Source organism: Chelon labrosus (genome assembly GCF_963514085.1).
Source record: "Chelon labrosus genome assembly, chromosome: 12".
NCBI lineage: Eukaryota > Metazoa > Chordata > Actinopteri > Mugiliformes > Mugilidae > Chelon > Chelon labrosus.
The window spans coordinates 22023352-22038397 of NC_140345.1; the positions used below are offsets into that span (position 1 = coordinate 22023352).

Sequence of the window (15046 nt, forward strand, 5' to 3'; positions counted from 1 at the left end):
AGATTACTTGGTACAATTTGTTTTCCCATAAGCCCCCTGCTGTCCGCTCTGCCTATATCAGATCAACTGACTTGTCTTGACTGCTCTTTCTTGCATTGCTGCATGTGTAGCTGGTAGTCCTAAACGGCGCAGGCCCTTTCCATGATCTTATTTTTAATGAAGTATGGATAAGAACTTAGAAGTCTCACTTCTCATTCCATGTAATTTCTTTAAATCTTCAGTTGGGCTTTTTCTTCTTCTAAGTCTTCTAGTGGAGTCCATACTTCCGTTTTAGAGTGAAATGTCTTTGATTGCTCTCGCAGCAGCATGATTGATTTCTCCATATCTGTCCTCACTGAATATCTGAGAGAACCTTAATAGAGACGACATCAGCAATGGTAGATGGTGTCACATTGTTAATTTTAGAGCATGTCGTCTTCATTTTAGTTAAGATGACATTACAGCTAAATGCATTCAGTTCCATTCTTTAAGCTTTATTCACCCCCCTGTGGGGAGTTTTTAATGACAAACACGTACTTTTGTAAAATGTAGACATTAAAACACACTTAACACAGGTATATGAATGAGTATGGCACCATGCACATCACTACAAACATGTTAAATTGAGTAAAGGAGTGTATTTCTTTCGCATTATCACAGCATATAGCACTGATATAGTGAAGTCTATGATTTAATGACCTCTAAAGCTTTGATAAATTGTCCCACCAAGCATGTGACCTGACATCATTTTAGAAGTTAGACATCTACCTCTTTTTTTTCCTGAAGGGAAAATACAGGAGAAGACCCTGAGCTGAGGTCACAAATTGTGGGTTAAAATAGAAACGGGTCTTAAACTCTACAAAATGCGACATATGTGCATATGTTTTAACATAAGCTCTGACTTCTCCTGTATTATTCCCTCTGTGTATTTTTTTTGACTCGCGTTGGCCTTGAGTGTTCTCTCAGCAGGCTGTCTCTGCTCTGCCCCTGCAGGTCAAACTGTGGTATCACAAAGTGTGCCATCAGCTAATCGTCACCATTCTGGGCGCCAAAGACCTGCCACCCAGGGAAGACGGCCGACCCAGGAACCCATACGTCAAAATCTACTTCCTCCCTGACAGAAGGTAAGAGTAGAAACAGTTACCATTATTTCCTGTGTCTCTTTTATCCACTCTTGACTAAAGGCATGTCATTATACTCCATTCAGAGAGATTATCAGTGGCTGCACAGCTACGATGCTTTAGGTAGAAAGTTGGATACGAATTATAGGGAGTGTTTTGAGGCAGTGATGTGAGGTCACAAGGTCACATGTCTTTGTCTTTGCCAGGAAAGGCTGTATAAACATTTGTGGATGTGGCAATGCAGGAAGTGGACATTTAGACGTCGCCGTGCTCTGTGCTTTGTGCTCTGTGCTGTGTCGTGTTATTGATGTGTTGTATTCGTGGCTCTTCTCTATCATGGTTGTAAATAAAAACAGTTTGAATTATTGTTCCTCCAGCGACAAAAGCAAGAGGAGAACAAAAACAGTAAAGAAATCCTTAGAGCCCAAATGGAACCAGACCTTTATGTATTCGCCGGTGCACCGGCGGGAGTTTCGGGAGCGCATGCTGGAGATCACATTGTGGGACCAAGCCCGGGTGAGGGAGGAGGAGAGCGAGTTCCTGGGAGAGGTAAGAAAAAGCCAAACTGCAGCTTATGCTCTTGAACGGGGGTCAAGGCCTTAACAAAGCTTAAACAAGGAGGTGGTACAGTCCTTGCCCAACATGGACAGGGATCTTTGTTATTTTTACTTCCTGTGTGAAGCTGGTACACTATATAAACAGAAAAAGGGTTGTTTGGGATTCACACTCTCTGTAAGAGCTCAGTGAATGCTGTGTTGCATGTTGCCGAAATGTGATGCTCTTACAGAGTGCAGAATGCAAAACAACCTCCATGTTAGTATGAAAACCACTGGAGTGTGGGAATTTTATTTATTTATTTTTTTTTGAAAAGGCACCTTAATGTGTCCCTTTTTCTCTGGCAGATCCTGATCGAGCTGGAGACGGCTCTTCTGGATGATGAGCCACACTGGTACAAGCTACAAACACACGACGTGTCGTCCATCCCACTCCCACGTGCCTCCCCGAACGCACAGCGCAGGCAGCTCCACGGAGAGAGCCCGACGCGGCGGCTGCAGAGTAAGTAGCACCTCTGTCGCTGACTCACGTCACTGTAATGTGGTGCAGAATTCTACAATGAAGAGACAGACATTAGGGACCCTGTAGTGAAATATATTTGTAATGCAAATTTTTACGGCAGCTGATTTTCTTGTACATAATGTTGCATTAAGCAGTGTAGTTTTGTTTTGGTAAATGCCACTAAACTACTGATGTATATTAACAGTAATATATATATTATATTAATTTTCAATTATGCAAATGTTGCTGCTTTAGTTTATTGAGGCTTTCCAGCTGTTGTAGTTAATTCTATTGTTTTTTTTTTATCTGTGTCACATCAACCTTACTGCTTCTGATCTCACAGACAAAGGCTCATATTCATACAACTCAGGTAAAGGCCCTTGCGCTACCAGGCATTGCTGCTCTATGGAACGTCTGAGTGTCCTCCTCTCCTCTTTAGAGATGCATCCTTGTTCCGTGACTCTCCAGCCCTTTTCCATCCATAAAGAGTGCATGTCTCTGCCGCCTTACACGGATTTCAATGCAGGGAGCTGGTGTAATATTTTACTCCACTCGTTTGAGATCCACTCAGGCCGGCAGACACGTGCACGCTGCAGGGAAACAGAGATTTAGGACACAGTGGTCTCGCCCCCCCGCTCTGTGTATTCACCTCACAATCCCACCCTGCAACCCACAAACCATATCCTGCAAAACTGCATTGGTCCTCATCCTAAAGGGATGTTGTGAGAGGCTATCTGCCAGATCACCGGGGAATATGGCCACCTGCTTTTCCTCTGTGGTATACATTGTTTGTTATTTGGCTCATTATGAATATTGTCCCTTTTACAATTGCACAGAAAAAAAAAACTGTTGGCCTATTTTGCAGTCCATTCTGCTTTGCTTGTGTTTGTGTGTCTTGATTGTGAGTATTTTCTTGAAATTGTCATGGGGGAAAGTAGATGACAATGTCTTTCGTAAAGCTTTATTAATATAGACTTGTTCGTCTAGTCCTCCCAAACAGAGGCGGTATATTACCCTTTAAATGGCCCTTCTCTCACCACTGATACATGCTATGACCAGATGCTACTTAACGTGCTTTAGATGACTGCTCTGTAGTCATGCCGGACCGCTTCACTGGAGACGGTTAAGTCTCGCTTGCCTCCCCAACCCGGGCCGTTTTCTGGGCGTTCCTGTTAGTGTGAGGTGAAAGAGCTGACAGCTGTGAAAAGTTTTCAGCCAACTAAGATGAGAAGTTGGGAGTGGCACTGCCAGAGTGCAGCACTTGTCATTTCTGAAAAAGCGCACATGTCTATTTGATTTAGGTTGACTGAACAGTGGAGGCAGTGTGGGATGGGAGTCGGGAGGAAAGGTGGGTGATAAGGCTACTGGGGCGGATGAAGAAGGAGCTGTAGAGCCGTATCACTTCTCCCATCCCCGGCCTCACGTGCACATTGAATGATTGAACGTGCCTTTTAAAAAGTGCCACCGTGCAGATGAAGAGAGATCTGCTGGTTTGTTTTTTTTTTCGTAGAAGTCAAGCGGTGAAAATGCAGCATTATTTGTTTCAGTTGGAGCCGTCACTTTAACCAATGCAGACCAGGGAGGCATAACATAAAAAAATAAATAAATGAACAAGGGAATAAAAATGATGTCTCTCTCTCTCTCTCTCTCTCTCTCTCTCTTCTGCTTCCCCACCTTTCTGTCTCTCCCTCTCAAAGGATCCCAGAGGATAAGTGACAGTGAGATCTCAGACTACGATTGTGAAGACGGTGTCGGGGTAATAACAGGTAATAAACACCGCTAAGGTCATATTAACATGCGCTCCAAGTTTGCATTAAAACAAACTGATCTGAACTAAAAGCCAAACAACTAGGAGGAGAGCCTGTAGGGAAAGTAACAAATAGTTTCTAATGATTGATGGCATCCTTAGCTAACCTCGTACATGTCGCCGTGAAATGCTTGTGCTCCCCTGAACAGCTTACACCTGCACAATTATATATCATATTAGCGGGGTGAAATGCTGCAGCCCATCAGCAGCAGCAGTAAGCAGCAGCACGGTGAGAGAGAGCGGTGAGCTTTTGTCTGCCTCTGCACTGCTAGTTGCTGTTTTGCCGTACCAGAACAGCAACGGGCTCCAGCAGCACGCCCACGCTGCATATCAGTGAAGGGGAGGTAGAGCTGCAACCAGCGAAGAAGACGGAAAGTAAGACTGATAGTGACTTGAAATTTGCCCTCATAAAAATGTATGACCATGAGGAAAATATCTTGAAATCGGCAGCAACATTATATCGTCATTTCTTTTTCAAATGCAGATGGGGGTGATAGGCAGACACTATTGTCTTGCACTATATATTACCCACTTTCTTTTTTTTTCTCGATTAAAGATCACAGAAAATGCGCTTACCTTCTTTTCTGGTAAGCTGTTGGTAAATTGCATCATGGGAACGGCTGCCTATTTGTTTCACACGTGATAATGTTTCACATCTCCGCAAAGATGAAGAAGAAGAGACGGGAAACAATATGAGAAACAGAGAGGAGCTACATTAGAGAGAGAGAGGGGGGAAGAGATTCAGTTACTGTAGCAAAGTGCCTGTCAGAGAGACAGTCAGTCAGAGACGGGAAGAGCATCAGCCTGGGCTTGCTGATGATACTGTAGCTGAGGGAAATCCTCTTCTAGCCTCTTTAACATTCTCATCAGCCTCTCTCACTGCCTCACAATGCCAGTCCCCCCTCACTTTATTCACAATGAAGGGAATACCCCTTCACTCAGCCCTGGCTGCACCCTCCTATTTGCCCGTGCTCCGACACATCTCATTCTACAGTCTTTGCATTAATCTACTTTCACACTGTCACCTTCACACTGGGAAGAAAAACAACACTTTGGCGTATTTTATTTTACAGAACACGGTCACACAACTGCCAGGATTTCAATAAATTCGTTGCAGAAATGTATATTTTTCATTTCTAACATTTGTACAGCACATTTAATATCGCTTTAACCATCGGTCCTGCTTCCGGCTTCTGCACCAATGCAGCTGATTCCTCTTGTTAAATCCTATTAATTGTCAGCTAAGGTTCTCGTCTTTATGTGTGCTTAACAGGCAGGCTGCACTCATGCGTGAAGCAGCATGTCAAGAGGAAGAATAGATTTCATTTGGCTGTGCATGGAAGTTGATTGCTCGGCTGCAGGAGACTCGGTGCTGGAGCTCCTGTGCACAAATGACAGATGTTTTTCTTTTTTTTTTTTTTTTTAATCTAATGTGCATCACCACAAAGCAAATGCGTTGTTCCTTTCTTTTTGTTTTCAGCTTTTGTTTGTTTGAATCAATAGAAGAATGGCAGAATTATAATATGTGAAACATAATTAGGATTTGCATCCACTTGCAATTGAGATGGACCATTTAGCTTGAAATATTTTAATAGATTTATTCCATCTCACACACAGCTAGGCCCCAACAAAATGGAAACCTTACTGTAATAATATGTCACACTTCCTTTATTAAGGCTAATGTTTCTTTACGGTTACCTCTAATTTTTTCATCCTTTCCTCCTTTTCCAACTTTTGATTCAGCCTTTACTTTTACTCATTTTAATGTGCTATACACTCTATTGAATATCAGTCAGCTTTAATAGTGCTAAGCATTGACCTTAACCATGGCTGCTAGCCATGTCTGATTATCGGTTAATGAACTCTTTCAAGTTCAATGGACTAATCAGTCTAGCAGAGAAAATTCATTATAATGTTTCAGATTTTTTAAAGGCTATTTTCATGTTTAATGCACTATGTTAACACAGCAGATCAGTTGCTCTTTTATGAAACATAGCCCTCATTTTTTCAATGTAAAGACTCAGCATGTTTAAAATGGAGAGTCTGTCACCTATGCAGAATGGCATTTAGAAGATGTTTAAAAGTTTGGTCTTTTTCCACGAAGTCATTAACAGAGCGTGGTTAAGCTTGACTCACATCAACAGAAGTCATCTATTGTTGTTAACCAAGCCGTAGTTTTACATATTTCAATCACTCAAAATACAACCCATCATCCTCTCCTCTCTGATCTTGCCGTCCTCCATGTCAATCTCTTTTTGTCCATTTATGTTTTTCGCAGACTACCGGACAAATGGCAGAGACTTCCAGAGTTCCACGTTGTCTGTCCCTGAGCAGGTCATGTCTTCTAACCACTGTTCTCGGTCAGCTGATATCAATAGAGCGCGGTCGCGCTCACCCAGCGTCCCCCCACCCTCCAGGTAACTATTGCTGAGTACACCAAAGGGCTGTCCCATGACATTTGGGTATGCACTACATTTTTTTGTTGGAGTTATTGTGATCATGTAGTCATTTTGGACAACATTTTGTGTTTTTGAACAATTGTCTTTCTTATTTGGGAATCACACACGCTTTAGTGGCATAATAATCATGGAATTATTAATTATTTGATAGCAGCACCAAGTACTGCTGTAGTTGGTGACTGATTTAAACGCTGCATCACCCCTAAAGTATATAGTACAATGCATTTCTTGCAGTTCCTTGTAATGCCTCAGTTAGTCGTGAGGCCGTGTGCGCTTTGAACAGTAGGGGGCAGTTTGTGGCGTGTAAACTACATGAGGGGGTGATCCAGTCCACTTCTGTCACACAGCAGAAGTCTGGACCCAGCCTTTGACCTTAGGCCTTCTCAGTACAGCTCCTCCACTAGAGTGGAGCGCCACAGTGTGTCTGAAGATAACTACTCTCCGGACAGGTACACACACACACACACACACACACACTACAGCTTACACTTGTGTACAGTAGATGCATGCACATATGTGGCATGCATGGACAGATGCTGATAAGCACAAGTGGGGGCTGGGGAGTAGATACTGAGTGAAGTATTTGAGCACGCGTACACATCTGCACGGTGCTGTTTGCCTTAAAGTCTCCAGAAACAGATGTTTTTGCGAGTGCTTTCGTCTTTCTGGTGTGCCAACATTTAAATAACGACTTTCTTCTCTGCTTTAACATATTTTAACCAGATACAGCGGTGTGATTCCTTATACTTTGATTGTTCTATCTTAAACTCCTCTACTATTAATTTTAAGTATGATTATTAAAAACATAACTTTTCCCCCCTTTTTCTGTAGAAAAGTTATCTCTTAGTCAAAATCCCACATGAACCCCAGGCTTGGGTAAGAGTATACTGCTAAAGAGAGGAATTATTAATTCATTTTCGTCAGTGTTGGAATCAAAAGGCTGAAATTATACAAAATCCTTTTTGGAGCCAGTATCGCAAATGCTGAGTACAGTATATACTGTAATATTTACATGCAGTTCACTATCTTTATGGAAGAGGTGGTCAAGGGGAAGTGGTCAGTTATCCTCCATCAGCACTTATTTTCTGTGAGGGTTGGAAAATGTTGCTCCAAGAGTCCAATCATAGCCTTGGCACTGCCAGGCCGCAGCTACTTTCCCCCGTCCAATTAACTTTATTTGCTATTTCTGAGGCTCGGCCTAAATCAGTGTCAGATGCATAAAATGCACTTATCCAAATTGTCTGGGACAGTGCTCACTTGAGTGTATTTCAGCTGCTTTAAATTAACAACATCCGGTTATTTATTGAAAACAGTTGAAAATGACACAGGAAATGAGTCAGGCAATTTTGGCCCACCCGGATATTAAAACAAAATCTCCTCTGGAATTTCTTAAGCCTTGTGTGAGGCTGGTGTTTTATTTAAATCGTGTGTCATTTTCACAGTGTTTTCCTACTTTTTAAATGGTATGTCTGTAAAAGAAGAAATCTTATCTAATAGCCTGGTCTAAAGTTGCTTAATCACCCGGAAGATGTGACACCACGCAGGTGTAGATGTTTAGACTGTGTTCTCTCTGTGGTAAAGCTGAAAGAGACTTCTCCTCACCATCCGATTTCTCAGCTTTTTCTCTACTCTTATCTTGTTTGTCTGTTTTTCCTCTTTGAAATGGTAACATCAAGCTTTCCTACCACCTTTCTCAGTCTCTTTACATCCCGTTTCGTTGAGAAATCTTTCGTTCTCTCTCTCTCTTTCTTTCTCTCGATTTCCTTACTCCTCCATCTATCTGCTTATGATTTTGTCTGTCTCCAAACCTCTCTCCTTTCCTCCTCCTCCTCCTCCTCCGCTTCTTCCTCTTCACCATCTCAGATCCATCTCTGTCTTCTCTCCTCCCTCCATGTGGTTGCAGCCATTTTCTCACCCTACCTCGAACCAGACATACTCAGCCTGTCGATGATCCTCAAAAGGACCCCAGGTAGACTTTTACCTGAGCTTGCATGAAGCCCCATCTCTTCACTTCCACTTCCCAACACGTCACCCTCTATGTTCAAACCTGCAGTTACTTTACTTTCCTTGAGGAATGTCCTTAGTCGGGGACATTTGAACACGTGGCACTGACACTGCGGCGCATTTTCAATCCAGTCGAAGGAAAATATATGCACTTACAGCAGCATTATAAACTATTATTTCACACGGGATTGCGAACGCATTAAAACGACTTCAGATTATCTGTCAGTTGTCAGTGCCATACGTGTTATGTTGTGTGAACGTATATATTTCTTCCTCAGAGAATTAAATATATACACAGCGTGTTATTTTTTCTGTAGTGCAGTATGTTGAATAGATGACTGGTCATACACTTCATCCATCCAATATAAGCATTTCTCTCTTTCACCATCACATTGTTTAACATTGATTTAATTTGCTCCAGTTCTTTTCCAATTTTCTAAGTGTGCCTATATAAACCTTACAACGCCTTTGAAACCAAAAAATTCACAATACTGTAAATGGATAAGTGTTCTATGGTGGTGAAGTTTTGTCCAGAAGAGGTGGTTTCTCCTGCATTCATGTGGATACATTCAGTGTTTCAGTGTAATTTGTATAAGCCTTTACTTATAGACGACATCTTTGCAAATTCCTTATTTTATTTTTTTTTTATATTATCTCACCCTGTGGTGAAAATAATAAATGAACATCTCTGACCAGCTGTGATATTTTTTCGCCAGCCGCAACCATCGTGTGTACCCGATCTGCCGAGAAGAAGCAGTCAGGTTACTGCGTTCCACTAGGATGGCTCGTGCCTATTCAGAAGGCGCCTACTCCTCCGACTTTGACTATGAGAGGTATTGACATGCACGGCTGCCGCATCTGTGCATCCGCCCATCTTGTGGTCTCCTCAAGTTCCCCTCGTCTGTCTTTAATTTATCCGTGACCATGCACGTGATGACAGAAAATGATATCCTGTGTGATATCGGTTTTTTGTTAAGGAGTCATCACAGCTCTGACGTTGTGTGGATGTGCAGCTCTCCGGTGCACTACTGCCTCTGTATGTTGAGGCTCAGAGCTGTTTGTGTTGCTGATATCAGCTGTACGTACAGTAGACTGGTTGTGGAGTAAAGTGCTGGTCAGCACTTGACTGTTTCTTTGTTGATGTCATTGTTTATGTACCCATGGACATTATAGCAACAGTATGTTGACCAGTGGTGTGTGTGATTATTAGTGTTGTCCTTTTGTTACACGCTGATGGCAACTGCTTTTTACTCATCCATACTGTGGCATCTCAGATCCGTAATGCTCTGGGCTGCACAGTACCTTTGTGAATTCTGTGTTTGCCCTTTGGCTTCTTGTGTCTGGCCAGGATGGGCTGCTAGTCTTTTCTAAGCACCCATAGAAAGGCTGACACCCATCTATCCCAAGATGCATGCCAGCTCCCTGGTGCACCAATAAAAGAAAGAACCCTCTCCACCCTCCTTCCCCTCCTTCCAGAGGAATGCTGTAAATGACTTCAGTCTTCCGCCTGCTGCCATCTGGCTTTCAGTCAGGAATAACGTGACGTTTGTGCCATTTCTCTCCTCGCCAGGAGGAAAAAAAGTGATGAGTCCTCAGAACTCAGCTCGAGAGCCTGACTGACTTTATTAAAGTGTCACAAAGTTTCCCCAAGGCCCAGCTTGGCTCAACTTCAGGCTCAGCCTATAGCCCAGAGAGCCATTAATGAGACCTGTCCATCTAGTTTCCTCTCCCTTTCTTTTTGTCTAAACTGACAATGGAAAGTAGCTAGCATCTCAGCGTAATCCACAGAGGAACAGAATAGATTTCCCTCTTCTCGCCATATACTGGAGATCGTTTGTTTCTGTCTTCATCCGGCCAGAAGAAGAACTGCAAAGAAATACAGAAGCAAAAGGAGCACGGAAGAAGACGAAGACACTGAGACGATCAGCATAGAGCATTAATGGAGTTTTAGCCTTTTGGCAAATCCTAGTTTAGGTGATTTGCCTTCTGAAAATGCTTCTGTCCCAGATTGTACCTTGGGTGAGACCAATCCAGAACCATATTCATATTATATTGACTTAATTAGTAACTTTTCTGCATAGAAAAATATTATTTTGGACTTAACGTGCATCCAGCGAGACTTCAGTGAGTAAGCAAATGTAGATAAAGAAGCACTGATGAACCTTTGACTATTTCAGACTGAATGTGCATCTCCTCTACTGGACATTCGTTCACACTGTAGACACACAGACAAGGCTATGACCAAATGTACTTATTTGATCAAATTTGAAATTTTAAACATTGTATATTCCATCTGCATTTTGGAAGAAGCATTGGGTGTAATGGTTTAGTCTGCTATTTTTACTTTCCTGTTTTACGAGATACATAAACAGTTTTTTGTTTTTTTTTAGTGGATTATGGTTAAGAATTTGACCGTGAAACAGTTTGCATGCTCTAATCCCCTCTACTTGTCAATTCCTCGTGTCCTAATCAAACTTCCTCCACTGTTTTGATATGTACAGTGAATGGTTTTGTGCAAATTTTTATTTTTTTTTTGTTACTCTGCAAAACTAAACAACATCTCTGTGTACTGTCAGTGATTTTCCCAGTTGTGAAACCTAACCAATCTTTTTTCCCTACAGCTCTTCAGATTTGAAGATTTGCCTTTAAACTGTGCCAAAAATAAATTTTTAGGACACTATATACATCTAACGAGCCAAACACAATGTCATATGTCACTCTCCCTCAAACAGGCTGCACGTGAGCACTATACACAGACAGCACAGTTGTAGACATTCTGAAGACGTCACAGTTAATGCACCACAGGGACTGCAAACCACACAGGAGACACCAAGTCTTCTGTCCTTTCTGTCCCCCCCATGAAGTGAAGTACTTCATCTGCTCATGTAAAATAATAGACAGAACGGTATTGTTAAAAGCACACTGTACTTTTCTTCTTAAGTAGCCTTTCAAGATTTAATCACAGCATATTATTTAAAAAAAAAAGACCCTTTTGTCTACCCTTTACATGCAGTTCTGCAGCCAGCTTCTTATTAAAGGGATCGTCCAGGATTGTAGGTGACTGTAGGTGATACACTAGATACACTATGGATAAGTACATCATACTTCAGTATAAACTGAACTGTCCCTTAACGTGTTGTCTATTGTTTTCTTAGAGTTTCTGAATAATTTCATTCTCTAATTTTACTTTCAGGGACCATGCCTGTAGTTTTGCATGCTTCAGAAAATTTCCTGCAGTTGAAATATACTTGGCACAACAGCCAACCAATGTCCAGTGGGTGATAAAAATGTACATGTACATGTGACTGGTTGGTAATGGGTTATGCCAAAAAAACAAACTGCAGGTGTGTTCCTTTGAGTGTTGAGGGTGCTATACATGTCTTTGGCCTCCATGCTGTCCGCCCAGCAGCCAGTTTACTGTCCACGCCCTGCTGGAGTACCACTGAGTGCCTGCCTGTCTCTCAACAACCCCCTGTAGGAACCACGGAGCCATGGATAGACACGAGTATCACAGCAGGTCCCGCTCCGCAGACCAGCGGCCCACTATAGAGCGCCCCACGTCCCGCTCGCGCTCCACTGAACGCCCCCACGACTCTTCGCTCATGAGGTCCATGCCATCTCTGCCATCTGGGAGGTCCGCCCCCCCCTCACCTGCCTTGACGAGGTGTGACCCAGACTGGAGAGGCTAATGTACCTAGCATCAGAGCAGACTGGAGTTTTAGCTGTACAGTCATTTACTTGAGGCACAGCTACTGTTGGAGGGATAAATAATTCAAAATGAAAACATCAAATACAGTCAAAGAATCACAGTCCTTTGGCGAACTACTATAATATTATTAGAATAAAGTCCATATCACACATTAACATGAAATCTGCAACACAGAAGCCTTAAAACTTACAGCAGGTTAGCTAGTTAGCCTAGCTAACAGGCTAGTACATAGCCATAACAGCTGTATATTAGCCTAGATAGCATACTCCATGTTTTTTTCATAGTGGCAAACTAAATTATTGTTTTATGTTCTTATTTATTTTTTGACTGATGCTTTTCTGTTTCATTTTTTTTTCTAATCTACAAATCTGTGTAACAGCTTAACACAATAACAATTGACGCTAACATTTCCGACCATTTTACTCAAACACCAGGGTTTAGATATAATTTCTGCCTCCAGAGCTGCATCCATCTCTCCTGAATGTTTGTACAGCTAAAGCCTTTATAGAACTAAGCCAGTCTAAACCCTGTCCCATGAGCTCCCACCCCCTTGAGCCTGACTAACCAACTAACAGAATGACGAAATAAATAAGTAAAAGCACATCATACTCACCTGCCTTCCCAATACCCTGCTACCACCCCTCCTCACCTAACATCACCTCACCTCACCAACCTCCCCTCACAACTACCCCGCCACCCGCCTAGCCACTTTCTGTTTTGTCCCACGAAAACACCAGTGGATGTGCTGTAATTTATTTACACATATCCCGGGCACAGCAAACTTGAAACCGTTGACAGCTTGCTGACTGGTTTTAATTTGGAACACACTGCTTATGCACTTGAGTGAGTATAGCAGTGATGGGCCGACCATTTTCCCTTGATTTCATTACTAACATCAACAGATATATATATATCCTGTGATGGCATTCTTCTTTTTTATTATTATTAATTTTTTTATTTTGAGTTCAAGCTCTCTGGGGACAGTCTGAATGCATGGTCGCACTGTTTGCTGCGTTGAACTCTTTTCTCCCTTGCAGCTTGATGAGTCGATCGTACATGCGGTCGGTTCAAACCTGGCATCTTTTGAGCATCTCTTTTATTCCAGCTCAGTTCCCTGCAGTTGATGTGTCCCTCCACTACCATGTCATGTGCCAAAAGTCATTGCCGTCTGCATTGTTTTTATATCTGAACACACATTGTAAGGTCTACGGTGATTTTCACATGTACAACTGCTGTCACCGATCACCTCCTGTTGTGCCTGACAACTACTTCTGATATTTATTCTAAATTAACACCTAACCCTATATAACTACATTAAATCGTGCGTTGCAGCACATAGATTAGCTTCTTATTCTGTGTATAATCAAACATCCAGCTTGCTCCTCTTACTTAATGTTATCTTTCACACTGTTACATGGATGCACCATTGCTTGTCCCTGCATCCACCATCATCTTTTTGTCCAGATTTGTGTATCATGCCAGTATCCACTACTTTTTCTTCATACAGGGCACATCCTCGTAGCGGATCAGTCCAGACTAGTCCCACCAGTACGCCTATGTCCAGTAGACGAGGTCGGCAACTCCCACAGCTTCCACCCACAGGGAAGGACAGAAGTAAGTCACCCGGATGTCCTGTCTATGTTTTAAGTATTTTCAAACGATGGCTGTTTGGGTCACAAGAACAGCTTTTGGCTTCATAGCAGTTGCTGACTCTCACACTTCACTTTTGACTGAGACAGAAAGAATTATAATTTGCTGATGGAATCCTTCTGTGTTCTGAGCTGTAGATTGTAGTTTTGTCCAACGATTTTTCTTTGATTTATGTTTCATTGGTGTTTTCTTTTACCTTCCATCCATAACATTTCTACTCGGTTCCTTTTCCATTCCTCTCTCAGAAGATGGAGACGAAGGAACAGAGCCTTGTGAAGGTCTGTACCTGAATGTGTGGGTTTGGTCTTTCAGACTGGGAGCGCTGGTTGAGATGCACCTCGCTCTGAAGGCCACTAACCCTGTCTGCAATGGCAGGTGGCTGGGTTCATTGGAGGCTAAGCTTAGTCCGTGCACCTTGAACCCTCCCCCTGTTGCAGCTGTGTTTAACGTATAGTTGACATGCCCTCTGTCATTTTGTCATACTTACCTGTCAGTTTGTCTGGATCCTATTGGTTGTACCAGTGCTGTGTTTAAATGAGTCTCCTTCTTTCTTTCCTTTTAGTTATACTCTAGATATTGTTACTAGTTGTCTGCAAGTTATTGCCTTATTTGAACTATTTTTACACTTTACCAAAGATTATAGATTGTTTCCTGTGTCTGCTAAACAGGATGAATTTCAAGGTTCGAATACACACTAAGGCACAAAGTAATGAGTTCATGTCATTTTTGTTCCTCAGCACTCCTGTAGCAAATGTAATGTGCTGTTGTGACGACATGCACTTTAAGAAGGACCGTGATGAGTGGAATCGTTATTTGACTTGTGTCTTTGAATCCAATGCTGTGAAGACAAAGATTGTTCTAGCTTTGCAGTGACTGTAGGGAACGCTAGAGAGGGGGCAACAAGATGCTCGGGCAGTTTTAGGAGAACTGTGCTGTTGCACAACTGTTTCATCACTGTCAGAGTCCACAAGGGCTTCTCCTGTCTTCTGTTCAGCTGTGCTCTGTTTTTCCTCTCCTCTCTCCATCTCTCCCCGTCTCACCCTTCTTCTGTATCTGTGCCATCTTTTTATCACGGTAAAAATATGGCCCTCTGTCGGGTGTCATTTCTTTGTATCGCTGTTATTCCTTTCTTACTCTCTGTTCCTGCCCTTCTGTTTTGTTTCCTCTTACACAGACAAGCTATCTTTTCCCACTTCTCCTTCCTCTTTCTTTGTGTTTCCTTTCTTTCTTTCTGACTCTCTGTACCTTTCGGGACAGTAGC

General features: G+C 42.4%; 1 protein-coding gene across 4 annotated transcripts in view; it reads left to right on the forward strand.

Moving 5' to 3' along the window:
- Nucleotides 1–15046, forward strand: part of rims2a (regulating synaptic membrane exocytosis 2a) — a gene marked incomplete at its 5' end in the record, with an annotated part of 128623 nt that overhangs the window by 77930 nt on the left and 35647 nt on the right. Inside the window, 10 exons of one of the 4 annotated variants that reach the window (XM_084557973.1) lie at nucleotides 973–1103; nucleotides 1478–1649; nucleotides 2003–2156; nucleotides 2500–2526; nucleotides 3854–3922; nucleotides 6242–6380; nucleotides 9143–9259; nucleotides 11905–12090; nucleotides 13643–13749; nucleotides 14031–14063. In XM_084557973.1, the coding sequence (XP_084414099.1) occupies nucleotides 973–1103; nucleotides 1478–1649; nucleotides 2003–2156; nucleotides 2500–2526; nucleotides 3854–3922; nucleotides 6242–6380; nucleotides 9143–9259; nucleotides 11905–12090; nucleotides 13643–13749; nucleotides 14031–14063 (1135 nt within the window). Of the gene's footprint in view, nucleotides 1–972; nucleotides 1104–1456; nucleotides 1650–2002; nucleotides 2157–2499; nucleotides 2527–3853; nucleotides 3923–6241; nucleotides 6381–9142; nucleotides 9260–11904; nucleotides 12091–13642; nucleotides 13750–14030; nucleotides 14064–15046 lie in introns of all 4 variants that reach the window. The other 3 variants (XM_084557975.1, XM_084557974.1, XM_084557976.1) reach the window with 3 other exon arrangements.